Source organism: Perca fluviatilis, chromosome 24 (assembly GCF_010015445.1).
Source record: "Perca fluviatilis chromosome 24, GENO_Pfluv_1.0, whole genome shotgun sequence".
Classification (NCBI taxonomy): domain Eukaryota; kingdom Metazoa; phylum Chordata; class Actinopteri; order Perciformes; family Percidae; genus Perca; species Perca fluviatilis.
Window position 1 is genome coordinate 13,652,377 of NC_053135.1, and position 16,358 is coordinate 13,668,734.

The window sequence follows — 16,358 nt, forward strand, 5'->3', positions numbered from 1 at the left end:
GTCACTACTACCTGCATTTAAAATTACATTTGGGGCTGAAGCTCCGGAAAAATGACTTGGCGATATCGATGGACTTTCCTGAACAGAGGGAGACACCTCTTTTGATTAGAGGCACGACACTACGTGCCTCCCTGTCCGTGCAGATTCTAATACAGCGGTCCCACAGCAGCCCATGCGCGGTTATGTATGTATTTTATTTTTTGGGGGGGGGGTCCCGTGGCCCAGTAGGCATGGCTCCCATAGTTTGAGAAAGACTGCTTTATTACATAGAAGAATAACATATATCAGGCTTTGATACAAACACAATACTTGAAATTATCATTGTTGGTTTTATGGAATTTGTTTACCACAAGAAAAGATTAATAATTTAGGTAAGGATGGCAGGATGCAATTGTAAGGAAAAGTCCTTGTAATAGAGTCTTTGTCAAATTTGGCCGTTTTTTTGACTGAACTGGACTTTTCACGTAAAATTTAGGGTCGTTTTACCGCTGACACATTAAATATTTACTGGAGTCTGTTTTTTGTTTTGTTTTCATTCTCACTAAAACACAAAAAGTTGTAGTCAGTCATGTCGAAAGCTGTTGTTATTGTTTTGTGTAATTTGCAAACCATGCTTACCGTAACTTCATCTTCTTTCTAGGCCAACAACAAACCAGAACTGGAAGCCGCCATGTTCCTGGACTGGATGCGCCTGGAGCCTCAGTCCATGGTGTGGTTACCCGTCCTGCACCGTGTGGCTGCCGCTGAGACTGCCAAGCACCAGGCCAAGTGTAACATCTGCAAGGAGTGTCCTATCATAGGATTCAGGTCAATAGAGCCACATAGTCGCAGCACAACATCTTTTCATTTTACAGTATAAATGTGCCTTAAATAATGTACTGGTAGGCATCACGTCCATCGTAGACATAGTCCATCGGAACAACACTACATGTAATCCACCTTTTGATCAGCACATCTGAATGTCTAATCAAAAGAAGACAGCAGAATTGGAGCCATTTTGCTGTAAAGCGTTATATTCGTCATGTCACTTTATAGAGGGCAGTAAAACACAAAATGTATTTAATTTTCAATTAAGCCCAAGTGAATGAGAATTATGCTCTTTTGTGGTGCAGCACTAAATCTTTAAGTTTCCATTGTAAGGAGGGTTGAACGTGATCATTGGCATCGGGATTTTGCGAAATAATGTTTTAATTTATACATTTTTAGTCTATAGCATAAATGAGCAGCCCATTGGCTATATATGTTCTTTAGTTATCTTTGCATGTCATCATAGTCTGTTCATCCAATAACTGTCGGAGGGTGAAGACATTGCTTTTTTTTTTTTTTAAGATTATTTTTGGGCATGTGTAGGCCTTTATTTGGATAGGACAGCTTAGACTTGAAAGGGAAGAGAGAAGGGGAATGACCTGCAGCAAAGGACCGTAGGTCGGCGTTGAACCTGCAGCTGCTGCATCGAGGAGTAAACCTCTATATATGGGTACCCGCTCTACCAGGTGAGCTAAGCAGGGGCCCGAAGACATTGCTTTTTAACATAGATAAATACTGAATACAGAAGAACTTTTCATTTTGCAAGAAGAGTGAGCATTGTTGTCACTGTAGTGTTCTTCTTCATCAAACAGTAGGAGAAGAGAAGAAGATTTTTCATACACATTTTCATGTGTACACACAGCAACAAATGAAAAAGAGAGATGGCTCACTAGCTGCCTGGTTGGTTCCACAAAGCTGTTCTCTTTATCACAACACACAGTAATATGTATTATAACCAACTATTTAAAACAAGAAGCTTCAGCATCTGTTCAAAGAAGCTGTATTGATAATCGCCAAATTGATGTTCTATATACATGAAGCACTCTTACGAACAAAATTCATCATCAAGTAGCACGTGTGGGGGATTCATGAGAATTTGGTATGTTCACCAATTTTCTCCTTTTTTGAGTCTTCTCTTATGTACACACAAAATTACATTTCTCTGTCACCAGAATGACAGCTATGAAAAAGCTTGTGAACGTATTTGTATCCTTAATCTAGCAGCAGGGCAGTAAAACAGCCCACTTGTACATATGAATAATTGATGATTCTACTGACGGAACTGCAGTCATATTTGTAACCTCAACCCTTAAAATACTGGTGAAGTCCAGGAGGCTTTTTGTCCAACTTAAAGGTTGGGACCCGTAAAGGGGTGGTGTGTCTGCTCTATTGTTGGTGTGCCCCTTCATGACAGGAGCAGTGATTCATTTTAATGAAGAGTCCCAGGGTCAGTGAATGAATGTCTCATTTAGGTACTGAACTGAAAGAATGTTAACTACTCCTATCCTGGAGAAAACATAGCTGTAAATTTCCCTTTTTTATTGATTCTCTCCTTTCTTTTTCTATTCCTGCTTCTCCACCATCTGCATTTTTTTTTATTTGCTCACTTTCCTCTGCTCTTTTTTTTCACTCCCACGTCTCTTCTCTCCTCCTCCTTTTGTGTTCTTTCTTTGCTTTCTTGACCTCTCTCTTTCGTTCTCTCTTTCTCTCCCCAGATATCGGAGTCTGAAACATTTCAACTATGACATTTGCCAAAGCTGCTTCTTCTCCGGTCGCGTTGCCAAGGGACATAAGATGCAGTACCCCATGGTCGAGTACTGCACTCCGGTATGAATATATTTATATTCCTGCTAGGGCTGTACCAAATAGTTCGAAGCTTCCGCAGTTCATTCATAACGTTGACATTTCAATTCTAAATCAGTATTAGAATGCTGTGCAGCTTTTTATTTTTTTTTTTTTGCATGGCTATTCATTTCGTTTGAGCCTGGTATTTTTACACAACTGCAGATAAAGTGTGTGTGTGGGTTGTTTTTGTGAACAAAGCCACCTTTGTGCCCTCTCTTTCCAGACTACATCAGGGGAAGATGTCAGGGACTTTGCCAAGGTACTGAAGAACAAGTTCAGGACTAAGCGCTACTTTGCCAAACATCCACGCATGGGCTACCTGCCTGTCCAAACCATCCTGGAGGGGGACAACCTGGAAACGTGAGTGTCACATACACACACACACACACACACACACACACACACACACACACACACACACACACACACACACGCACACTACAGTATCTTAAACCATCCATCAGTCTTGCAGCCACCTACATCGCTGCTCCAACCGTCTTGTGAGACATGCATCACAGGGCAAATAGGAAGAGACACTAGGTTTTATTACAAACTGAGTCATCTTTATTAGACAACACGCTTAAACACTCGCAGGTCTCAGACATTTTATTTCAACCCATACATAAGCAAACAATGACACCTGTGCACACATGAATGCAAAGAAGTGTAGCCACAGTTTGATAACAGATTTAGCTGTGATAGTGTTTGTGCAGTAGTGTGTTTAAAGAAAAAAACATTTTTCCAGCTCCTCATGTGTTTTTACCACCTACACAGCACATATTTAGTTTGTTTATCCAAATTAAGTGTGTGTTTGATGCTTTCTATTGTTGAGGGATGTGACAAAAGCAGAGGTGACTGTTGAAGAGAATCTCACTATATTTTAAATATCTGTGACTAAGATATGTACTGAGCGAGGCATGTTATAGTTTAAAAAAAAACCTTGTCAGTGTTCATCATATTCAGAAATGTATTTCCCAAAATGTCCAACTATTCCTTTAAAATGTAAGCCAGCCAGTGTGGGATGTTGCCATTGTACAGTATGTGACAGCAGAGATGATTGTGGTGATTGGGGCTTTGGTCGGACACAAACAACTTTTGCTAATAGCTTTCAAGTGTTTATTATAGACAGATACAATACAAACAAAATATTGACTTTTTTGCCCCCTGAAAAAAAAAACCTAGCTAGATGACATCAACAACTGTAACTTCAGATATTGAACAAAGCATCAGAGAAAATGGCACAGCTGGTCTATGACTAAGGAATGCTGATGCTACCTGTAAACCAGTGCTAAAGGATGCAACCGCTACCTGTAAACTGATCCTGAATGCTACAGTTGAATATGGGACTACCATAAGCATGCTTTAAAAGCATTTAGAGATCATTCTTATAAAATCATTAAATTGATGCTACCGTGAACGATGACCATCTTCAGGGGAAAGGTGATAACATATCTTTGAAAAGCAGAGAAGTTCTCCCCCCTGTGGAACCTTCTTAAAATGAGTTCCTGGCTATGTCAGTGCTCTCTGGTGGATAAACTATGAGACAATGTTTCTAAATTACCCTTAAACACAGGCTAAATACAGATGATTATGGAAATCCACATAACCGTTATTACTATTATTGGCTACAGATACACAGTCAATAATAATGTATGGTAGGTATTGGCTCAAAGAACAATGCTGGGTCTGTACATGATACATGTGTTAGTGTGTTGGACGTACTTCACTCTCTTCAAAGAAAATACACTCCCTTGTAAGTGCATGCACTCAGTAAGGTTTGTGTTTTACTACAACTCTGCTGTCTTTTTTTTCTGTCAATCTGGTCTCACACTCCTCCCTGCCCTCCATACTACAGCTCCCTTGCTGTGCGTTGTCCTCCCACTTCCTGTGTCATCATCTCATGTTTTTTTGTCTTTCAGTCCTGTCACTCTGATCAACTTCTGGCCCGTAGACCATGCGTGAGTACCTGGCTGGCACACACACACACACACACACACACCCCATCCACACTCCTTGTGTAGTGCCATTTTGTTTGTAGCTGTGGTTGGTGTACATCTCACAGTTTCTCGCTGCAGATCTGTGATACAGGATGAGTCACTCTAATTTTGACTTTAAACAAGAAATCTCCAGGCCAGGAAAAATTTATAATGATGACTTGATTATTAGGCCTGTCACGATAACAAATTTTGCTGGACGATAAATTGTCCCAGAAATTATTGCGATAAACGATAATATTGTCGTTGAGAGACCAATTTGCATCTAATGATAATGGCATAATAATGCAGGTACACTTTTTCAAAGATCAATACACTTTTATTTCTAAAGAATATTTAACACTGGAACTGGAAGACATTTTAAATATCCACAATATGTCTTTGATCTCCTTTAGTATGTCGTCTTTCACGCTGTTGTACAGTTGTGGAATTGCCGTTTGTGACACGCATGTTCTCCCAGGCAATTCATAGCCTACTGGCTGTCAAAAGTTTGCTGCATTCCTCGAGTGTTTGTGCGATAGACTACAGACTCTGTACTACATTTTACAAATATTTAACACTAAATATTAAATTTAAATAATATATAATTAATAAATGTAATCTATCTATATGGCTATCTGCCACACGGCGAGTAAATGTTTGTACCAAAATAGTTCTGTTTTTCAGTCTTCATTTTGGCGAAGGTGCGGCTTCTGCTCCTCTGCAGGTCGGAGCTCGTGGGGGCGAGCCGACACACACACACACACACACACACACACACACACACACACACACACACACACACACACCACTGACATACTTTCCACACTCCGTGTCTACGGACAGCTGTAGGCTTAGTACGTTAATGTTCTGTGCATTGTCGGACACATGCAGCCACTTTCCTGAAACCGCTTGTATGTCCGAGCCTGTCTCCACCGCCTCCACCTGCAGGTTGTCAGCTGTGTGGTTTGAAATGAAAGGGAGAAAACGGGACACCGAGTAACACGGTTGATATCGCTCATATACTTTTTAGTTTTTTGACGGCGCCTTAACTGCAAAGTGCTGCGGGAAACCCTGCCCCAACTCTCAACTAGCGTTTTCTGAATGGTTTTCTGTCTCTGTCTCTCTCTCCGCCAGGAGTCCCGCCCCCACAAAGACCATGCGACTGACAAGAGGGTTCACTCCTCGTTACGCTAAGGAACCGAGAGTGGTCCTCCAGTCTCTTTGGTAGAGAGAGATGAGAAAAACAAACAAGCATGCAAATGGAAATTATCGCGTCCGGAAAAATTATCAAGCTCATTTTTTTTATTGTGCGATTAATTGATTTATTGACTATCGTGACAGGCCTACTGATTATTAACCTGATATGAATTTTTCTGACCAATTGAAATCTCACCTGTACATCCTGTACAAGCTAAAATGGTAGCTCAGACTGAAAAGTGGCTGATTGTATGCAACTAACGTTTTAGTGCCATTTATCAATTCTAAGGTATGTCACTAATGAATATTAGTGTGCCGCTCTTTATACCATGTCACTCATGTTTCACTATCATATATGACTTTTCACCTTCATGTACTGATTCTTATTGAAAGCTACTGCTGTGGTAACAGCATGCCTAGTAGACAGCGTATCACTGCTGTTCCATTGATAGATACCTACTCTTACTTTCAGGAAGACACTTTTAACATAATGTCCATTAACAAATATCATTAAGTAGCATTTTTTAGCATTATGGACCAAATTTTAGTCCAAGACTATGCTCGATATGATCTTCGTATACGACGCGCAAGCGTTTCATTCACATTTGCTTGATTAAAACATTTCTTTAGAAGTACATGAATACTGTTGTAGATGTTTTTTGTAGATGCACCAGCCAGTAGTTTCCATTAGGAAGTGTAACCACATGTGCAACTGCTTTATCGGCATTGCCCTGACTCACTGTGATTTGAAAAAGCTGCAGCGCGTCAATAAAACTGTATTTCACACTATGATGGTTAAACTTCAAAGCAAGTAATCCGCGGTTCACATGCATGCTGAACTGTGGGGGTGGTCCGTCACACCACTACTGTATATTCAACATCACTAACAGTTTATTGATAAACAGAAAATGTATGTATTGTATTCATAACACAAGGTATGGGCTGGGTCCGGATTGACTTGCCATACATCTCTTTCTCTGTGCTGCGAAATTGGAGCGTGATGGAGCAGGAAATAAGGCAGCAGTCCAACATCCTCCTCATTGCTTCAGATAGCACTGGAGGATGCTTAGTGTTTGGGGTCCCTTTCTTCTGCTGTACATTCTAATTTCAGAAATCTCTGTTACGGTATATTTGATCTTGCCGATCTTACCGTACATCTTTCTTTTAATTAAGAGACATTGCCAAACTCAGGTCTGTTGTATCACAATTGGAGCTAGAGATGATCATTCACGCTTTTTATATTATCCTGGCTAGACTACAGCAATTCCCTTTACTTACCTTAGCAAGTCATTTCTGGACCGTCAATTGGTCCAGAACACTGTTTGACCAGGTCTAGCAGGACGACTCACATTACACCCATCTTATCCTCTTTACAGTGGCTCCTCATCAAGTTCAGGATTCATTTTATGGTTCTTGTTCTGACATTTAGAGCCTTGCATGATCATGCACCTGTGTACATCCCTGACCTGCTCTGTCCCTATATTACTAGTAGGTCACTTAGGTCTTCGGACCAGGGCTTACTGGTTGTCCCTCGCATTCAACTAAAAACAAAAGGTCAATGTTCCTTTGAAGTGGTGGCTCCAAATCTGTGGAATGCCCTTCCTATAGTCATCCGTTCTGTGGTCTCTGATGCTTTTAAAAAAGCAGCTATAGACTGATCTATTTAAACTGGCCTTTGTCTCATGTTTGTTATTTTTTTGTTAAGTTTTATTTATATATATTTTATATTATATTTTTTAGCTTGTTTCTTTTTACAGTTTTTTTGGTCTTATTTTTTAACAATTTTACTTGTGTGAAGCACTTTGACTGTGCTATATTAAATAAACTTATATTTTAATTGTTATATTTTGTGAGTAAACAGGCATTGCACTAGTACACTATAATCTGCAGAGACGGTTTAGAAGCGAGACAGCACAAGGTTACGTCACTGCCACGCCTCTTTAAGAGACTAGCGGCAGGGCAGAGTATATTGATTCCAATGGGAGAAGTGAGCGTGAACATGTATTATGTCACCAATAAACACCAAAGTAAATATTGGACCAATTTTTTTACAAGCCCCATATTTCCCGAAAATTCTGGCACTAAAATGCCATTTTTCAGACAGACAAATCAGGAGAAAATACATTTTGTTGAGACATGTTTCTGTCTCAGCAACAAACACTTAATCAAAACTTCACCACTCTGTTATACAGAAATAACAAACTGTAGAATACTGAGATAGAGCAATCAAGTATTCAACTAAGCCATGTAATAAATGATGAACAACACTTATCCTCAGCAGCATATTTTAAGGCATAATTTCATGTTTGTGGATTATCCTGACATTTTTTTTCCTTCCTTCATTTACCTTTACTTTGTGGTGGAAACTCTTTTTGGCACTTAACAGACAAAACTTCCAAACGTGAAGGTTTCCTTGTAAATGGAAGTTTTCAGGATCTTAAAGAGTCAACCCCTAATTTCTCAAGGACTAAAACACTGCAAGAAAAGTTTTTAGAATCCTCAGAGACTCCTGGTTAATGATGTCAAAATACTGATCTTTCCCTAGGCAGACGACGTGTCTTTTGAAGTAAAGGTAAATGTATTCCAAGCCGAGAGTGCAGGAAACGAGCGGGGAGCTTATTTACAGAGCGTTTTACACCGCCACACATTTGTGCATCGAACTGTAACTCCCTCATAGCTCTCCTGTGGATTCATGTGGCTTGTGCATGTGTGCGTTTGGATTAATGAGTCCCTCCTGGTTGGATTCATGAATCTTTCTTTTTTCTGTCTGTTTCTCTCTCTGTCACAGGCCTGGATCGTCCCCTCAGCTCTCACATGACGACACACACACTCGGATCGAGCACTACGCCAACCGGTAACACACTATCTGCATTCAGCAGCAGCTCCTTGCAGCGTAGACTCACAGTGTTGTGAACAGCAAGCGATGAAGTAACCTTCATCATGCACTTTTGCATTCCCTGCTGCTGCTCTCTGCCCTACAAGCTTTATAGATAATGGCACCTACAGGGAGCTTTTCCAGACACCAGAAACATTTTGATTGATGTGATTTGGAATAATGAATTTTGGGAAAAACCTAAAAAAAAAAAAAAAAAAGAACAGCGCACTTCCTGCATTGGGATGTCTTCATGCATCCGTTGACTCACAGGGGATCGGTTGCCCTAATTCCTTGCTGACGCAGTTCTGGGGAACTTGCGGTCAACATTCTCATTCTACTTAATAGATCTAAAAGCTGATCATTAAAGAGCTTCATAATGTTTTCAAGCTGTCACATATTAGAGGTGTTTTTTCCTCAGAACAAGTCAGATTATTCATAGTGAAAGCTTTCCCACCCATTCAGGCATGTATACCTGACTTAAAGCAATTATTTGCAACCCAGTGAGTCTATTTCATTAATGTAGTCTGAGTAATATTATTAAGTGCTAACATTGGAGACCTTTCAGGCATATGTCATATACAGTCAGCCTAAAGATTGTTTGTCTGTTTTTGCATGTGGTTTAATATAGAGGCCAATTTATACCATATATCTTCTATATTCCACTGAAGATGTGTTAAAGGTATAGGAAACTTAACTCCTGATTGTGTTTCTATCAAATCTACATTTAGGTGTATACATGGTGTAACGTGCAAAGCATTTGAAGTTACACAAAACATTAAATAAGTAAACTACAAAGATTTATTCTGACTTTATGGCATTAGGAGGGCTGTAGAAATAATGAAGATGGCATCAAAGCCACACCACATTCCATTAAAGACTATTTAATCCACAGTGTAAAGGTAACAGCTACAGCCTGACAGCCACAACACTGAACTACAGTACATTCAGTTTATAAGGTACGCCTATAATGCAGTCTAATGCAACAGTCCTGCTATAAATCCTCCCTTCATAAATGTTATAATGATACATTTCAGTTGGAACTGTTTACTTATTAAATAAAGAGAGAAAGCTGATTAACAGAAACATCTCTCTATATAATGCAATACAGCAGCACAAACTGCAGCCTCCAAAATTATCATAAATTTAAATCAGCACCTCTCTGAACAAAAATGAAATTACTTAATGACAATACCACATCATAGGAGACACCCACGTGAGAACAGTATCCCCTTTTTGACAAAACACTAGCAAACTGTTTTAAAACCCAGCGTCTGAACCAGGAAATAAAGGTATAGAAAAGATATACTGTAGATAAAATGTAAAAGTAAAGAAACAACATGGAAGCAATTAACAGCAACTGATGACATTTCAGAGTTGGTAGAAGTTATACATATTAAGTTACAATTTTGAGTTTTCGGTACCTTTAACAGCTAAAACAACTAATTACGGATCAATATTAGGTATGGCTGTGTATGTCACTGCTTTGAAAGTAGTTTATGCACGATTGTTGAATTTTTTTAAAGATGGAGAATAGGATACCTTGACAAACTATATGTGACTGTCTTTTATCATCAGACTTTTGGTCTTTTTTGTAAAAGTCTATCTTTCCTTAAACATATCACAGCAGGGTTTTTTTTACACCAAAGAAAAACAGTACTTATACTTAACTTTTTTTGCTTAAATTAGGGCTGTCAAAATGAACGTGTTAATAACGAGTACACGCAAATTTCTTTTAATGGCACTCATTTTTTTTAACGTGCAATTAATGCACGAACGTTCTGTGATTTCACTCCATAGTTTGGGAAATCAAGAAGCTGCAGCAGTAACGCTGTGTTGCCAACTTGACAACTTTATCGCTAGATTTAGCGACTTTTCAGACCCTCTTAGCGAATTATAAATATATTCAAATATATTTCTATTGTAATTCATTCCCATCCATGCAGTCCTCGGTCAAACAATAAACAACATAGCAGCTCTTTCCCCTTCTGTCCTTTCCGCAGCAGCCCTGCACAGGCAGTCAGTAGGGGCCCTTCCAGATGGTTCTCTCCACAAGACTAACAGTGAAAACACACCGGGCGCGTAAGCGTCATTCATAGCCCGCAAAGCATAGATACGCGCCTGGCCATTCATACCGGACGCATATTTCTCTGTGCCGGTCACCATGCAATAGAGCTTACATCAGGCCCAAGAAATCAAGCCAGACCCTACCCGAGCCCGTGCACGTTGTGTCCGAGCCCGGCCCGACACATTAACTGTAATTATGAGCCCGTGCCCAATTTAAACCTCAAATTTTTTTTCAATACGTAGGCCGTTATAACTGACGTTCTCAACTACAATTCCGAGTTGTTTGAACTGCAGAAATCTGTTTAGAAGGGGTATGCTTGGAGAAGTAACAAAAGAGGACATTAAAGGCTGACTATCATCTTTTCTGCCATGGCGAGCCTACTTCATGTGTCTGTTCATCGTCTCCGTCTTTTTGCTGTGATAGGCGAGCAGCATGGCGCACTTAATGCACTCGACAAAGCCAACATGTTGTCACTGTCCACGACTTGTTTAAAATGGTTCCATACCTACGACTTTCCTCCAAACTTGCTCAAAGGTAGGCTAATTCTCCGGTTTTTACATCTTCAAGCTCCATGTTGCACTTAAGCTGCACAGCAGGCCCGGTGTGATGCGCGCGAGTGGAAGAGACGCTGCGCATGATTATGGCATAGCTTTCTACCCAACCAATTAGGCAAATAAAGTAATGATTTTAAAAAACACAAATGCTTGATCAAGGGCCCGCCCCGTGGGTTCGGGCTTGGGAGAATCTAAACTCTACCGTGCAATCCTTCTCTCTCTCTCTCTCTCTCTCTCTCTCTCTCTCTCTCTCTCTCTCTCTCTCTCTCTCTCTCTCTCTCTCTCTCTCTGTGTGTCTGATGTGTGTGTGCCTGATGTGTTTTTATGTGTGTGTGTGTGTGTGTGTGTGTGTGTCTTGCTGTGAGAAGTTAAGACAGCCAAAATCACCATAAACCTGGGTATCTGGCTGCACTGTGGTCATCCTGTATGTGATTACCTACCTGGCTTGACACATTCACTCGCGTCTCACGCAAATAGAGGTGACGCCGAAGCGATCGCTGCAGCGTGCGGGCCGTTGCGGCCGTTCCGTGCCCGGTATGAACGGACAGTTTGGATAACATTGGCGCCAAAATAAAAATAGCTGCCCAATGCTATACGTGACGCTTACGCGCCCGGTGTGTTTTCACTGTAAAGTTATTTGCATGTACTGTTGATGTGAATTGAGTTACCACCGGAGTAGTTGAGTCTCAAATACCACTTGGGCAATAAAAACTTCAAATAATATCCCTTTAAAGTACATTTAGAACAGATAAGAAACTGTGTGGTTAATTTGCAATTAACCGTGAGTTAACTGGGACTGTAATCGATTGACTGCCCAATTTAAATTCTAAATGTGCTACAATGATTTTAAGTCAGGTATTAATGAAGATGATAAATTGTATAAGGCTAAACAAAAATGTCAAGATATCCCTTTCCATACAGTAGAAGCTAAATCTATTTACATGATAGTGATGCATTGACTTTTTGTTGAATAAGCATTCTGCAGTGAGAGTTCAGTATATGCATATGCGTCTGAGATGTTGCTTGTGCCATCCAGTGCGCCAGCATGAGCGCTCACACCGCATCAGCACTGGACTGAGAGGAGAGAAAACCCATCAATATTGATCAGTAATACAATATTACTGATCAATATTGATGGGCCAATAAGCCAATCAGAGCTTATTCCCAAAAACATTTGATTGTTCCAGCAGTCTGCAGTGACCATAACTTATACTAGAAACCCACCGCTGAGGAACAAGTAGTCAATCAATTGGTCATTGAATCAGTTAGTCTGCCGCTGTTTGCATTCCTCATTGGAGTCAGTGTGAGGTCTGAGCCACAGGGCGAGTCTTTGATCCCTGCCAGAGACTGTTTGACACCACTCACTGTTGCCTCGGGATAACACACACACATATATATATATATATATATATATATATACTATAAATACACACCATCACATGCTGACGGACACGCATGCCGAGTCAAACTTTCCCCTCCAGCATTGTGCTTTCAGGACCAGATGTATTAAGGCCGCTTACACACTGCCTGCGTGGCGTCAGCGTGGCGTTTCTGTTGCGTGTCAGCTGCATGGATTTTTCTGTCTTTACGCACCAGAAACGTGTCTGCTGCTGCTAGCCTTGTCTGGACACATGTATGTTTCCCATTGATAAAATTAAATACCGTGTTAAACATAAATATACTGATTTGATTACAGCAAAGACAACGTTGGCAGTATTGACGGCAAAATAGGCTACAGAATATTTTGTTCTGTATTGACAGGTGCAATATTAGAATTTTTCTTTTTTTTTTATTACATTTATATCTGCATTTATATAAAAACCTAGAGACTTTCAAACATCAACATGTCATTTATTAATATGTATTTGTGTCTAAACGACATATAAACATCTTTTCCTATTCTATTTTGCCTAGAAACGCTTCCAACACGCTTGCGTGTCGCTTGAAAAATAGGCGTTAGTTCTATTCTTGCAGGCACGCATTTTCGACGCAGGCAGTGTGTAAGCTCTAACCTGTTAACATGGGAGCTGAAATATAAACGGACACGCCACACAGCTGACACGCTCGTGTGACGCATCCAGTGTGTAACGCTTTTGCGCCCACTTCAGGCGTATTTGTTTTATAGCGTCTTGTAAAAACAGGCAGGGTACAAACAACACGGGTAGCAAAGGCAGTTCGAGTAACATGGCATCTAATGGTAAATGCATTGGGTAGGGCGAATTGGGAGTTTCCCATAAAGAGATGGGAAGGGAAGCGTAAAGTGTGTGCACTAATTACGTATATTACACGGCAGTAAAAAAACGCATGAAAGTGCGCCCTATTTTTCGGTGAAAATTCCCTTCGTTCCCTCTTAAAGCAGGTAGTGTAAACCAGCCGCAACGGGTTTCCTCCTGGTGAAATGGCAGCAGTAATCTGAGCGAACAAGAAGACATAGAAGGGATAGCTGAAAGGATTTTTGCCACAAGGATAAACAAGAACATGGAAATATTAAGTTGTACAGAAAATGAATTGATACAATTTGCTTAAAGCAGTTGTTAAACTCCTTGCTACATTACAAATATTGGCATTCGGCATCATTTCAAACAGTCATAGCATCAGCAGTGGGAATATCGCAGTCTGCACTCAGCCGTATCATAGCACAAGTACTTAACGCTTTGCTACAGCGCAATTTACGGTATAGTGGGTGGAGAAAGGCGCGGATTACCCGATGAATTGCAGGTTTGGTAAATATGACATAAGGTGAAGTATCACAGCGTGCGCTTTTTGGGGGTTGGCCATGGCGCTGATAGCGCTACATTCGCAAATGTACGTACATCTGGCCCTCAGTCTCTGTCGGGTCTAGATCTGGCAGACTCCAAATACCATCCAGTAGGGCGAATAAGTAACCTCATTGAGCCTTAAATGAGCTGATGGCCCCCAAACCACCAATCGCTCGTTTCTGTGGCATGCAGCAGCTTGTGAGTACAAATACACCGGCCTGGGCAGATGCCAATATGTCACAGTCCATCTGCTTAAACGCTCATAGCCAAGCACCAAGTTTTTTTTTTGATGAAGTCCCAAAATCTCTTTACTTTTTGGGCACACACTCCAACCACCAGGAAACTGATCTAGTAGAGATAGCAAAGGTGCAGTTTACGTCTTTGGTTTTTTTCACAGCTATTTTGACAGCTATTTTAACATAATAGTGCAGAAGAAGTTGTTGGAGAAGCACAGCCGGCAGGTTTGTTTACAAGGCCTGTCGTAATGTCCAGACTCTGGTTTCTTCAAAAAGAATACCAGTTTTTCTTTTCTTTTAAAGGATTGGTTAGATTGGTTTGTAATGCTCAAAACTTTAAAAAGACATTTAAAGATTTAACAGCAGTGTTAATGTTGCTCTGTTGCTGTGCACCATGTCTTACATTTCATCTATTAGGGGTGAAATGATAACACATACCAAACAGAAGAACTCCAACCGTATCAACAACAACAACAAAAACACCATGATCACCCATATCTCCATTTTTCCTGCTGCAGCAGGACATTTTTCTTCCCTTCAAAAAACATATTCTACCATTAATTCTGTAAAAACCAGCTTCCATAGAGTTAAGAAGTTACCATCAAACATGAAGCCTAATTGTCCTCAAGTTGAGTGTTTTCGTATCAATCTGCACATTAGGTTACCCTCTAAAAAAAAAAACATGATCATATCAGTAAAATATCTGAATCCTGTCTTGAGGTGGATTTTCCCTCTAGAATCTGCTACTTGCTGGACCTTTTGGTTTTGGGACTGACTGCTCTGTTTTTTCCCCTCCGCAGGTTAGCAGAAATGGAGAATCGTAATGGCTCTTATCTGAATGACAGTATCTCACCCAATGAGAGCATGTGAGAATTGCTTTTTGTTTGTTTGCTTTGTTTTGCCAACCTTCTACTTACTGATTGGCTCGTTGTGTGTGAACTGGCTCTGCTTTCTTTGTTTCCTTTGGCTGGTTGTGATATATGTCAGTGACTATGTTTACACATGCTCAATATTCTGGACACAACCAGAAACAACCTAATGTTATGATTTTATTCGTGTTTGCATCATCATATCCCATGCAAATATATACACCTGATATTACCAGGTAATATCAGTACATCTTATATATTGTATTTATATTGTACTCAGGGATATGATTTGTTTCTGGGCAATTGTAATTGGGATATAACATTAATATGCAGCTCATGAACAAATCCCAGTATCCCAATAAATGAGTATTAGTGTTTATGTACACTATCATGCAAGCATATATGTTTGCAATCTTAAACATATCAATATTTGCTTTCTCTGATTCCCTTCTTCAAAAATGTTGTATTTACAGTAGTAGAAAGGAATGTGATTATTTTCAACAAGACATTTTGCATGGTACAAAGAGAGGAACAGAAAACTATATAAACTAATTAGCAGCTGTTAAGTTATTAGAGCTGGTCAAAATCTAAATCACAATGAACATTTTGGCCTACTTTAGCATTAAGGTCCAGTCACACCAAAAAGTGACAACTTCACACAGTCATTTCAAAACATGTGTGTAATATCAGCAGTTTATACTCAGACAGAGGGGGTTAAATAAAAGTGGATGAAGCAACCTGTATGGAGCTAAATCGGGGCCAAATGTTTTGTTAATTTGAAAAAAATATATATAGTTGAAAAACTAAAGCTTGAACTTGAAAATTTTAGTTTTGGTCAAAACTTGGAAAAAATAAAACCATGTATTCAAACTAAAAATAAGTGTACCAATTTTTCTTTCAGTTTGAATAAAATTTAGATTCAATTCTGGAATTATTTTGAATAAATTATAAATTTTCATTTTTCACTTTTATATTTCTTATCAGTTCCACATTTCATGTTTTCAGATTCAAAACTTATTTTTTTTACGGCTTCAAATCTTTTTTTTCGGTTTTAGATCTGTTTTTTACGGAGCCCCCCTGGTCCCACTTTGTCAAAAAAATTAATTATAACTATCTTGTGGCCACGAGATAGTATCTTGAGGCCTCAAGATACTATCTTGTGGCCACGAGATAGT

The 16,358-nt window shown here is 39.8% G+C and overlaps 1 protein-coding gene across 28 annotated transcripts in view; it reads left to right on the forward strand.

The window, feature by feature from the left end:
* The window catches only part of dmd (dystrophin), a 470,394-nt gene that overhangs the window by 436,166 nt on the left and 17,870 nt on the right, over positions 1-16,358 (forward strand). For 26 of the 28 annotated variants that reach the window (XM_039793552.1, XM_039793539.1, XM_039793558.1 and 23 more), the window contains 6 exons: positions 641-807; positions 2,523-2,634; positions 2,876-3,012; positions 4,572-4,610; positions 8,614-8,679; positions 15,115-15,180. In XM_039793552.1, coding sequence (XP_039649486.1) covers positions 641-807; positions 2,523-2,634; positions 2,876-3,012; positions 4,572-4,610; positions 8,614-8,679; positions 15,115-15,180 — 587 coding nt within the window. The remainder of the gene's footprint in view (positions 1-640; positions 808-2,522; positions 2,635-2,875; positions 3,013-4,571; positions 4,611-8,613; positions 8,680-15,114; positions 15,181-16,358) is intronic. The other 2 variants (XM_039793548.1, XM_039793556.1) reach the window with 1 other exon arrangement.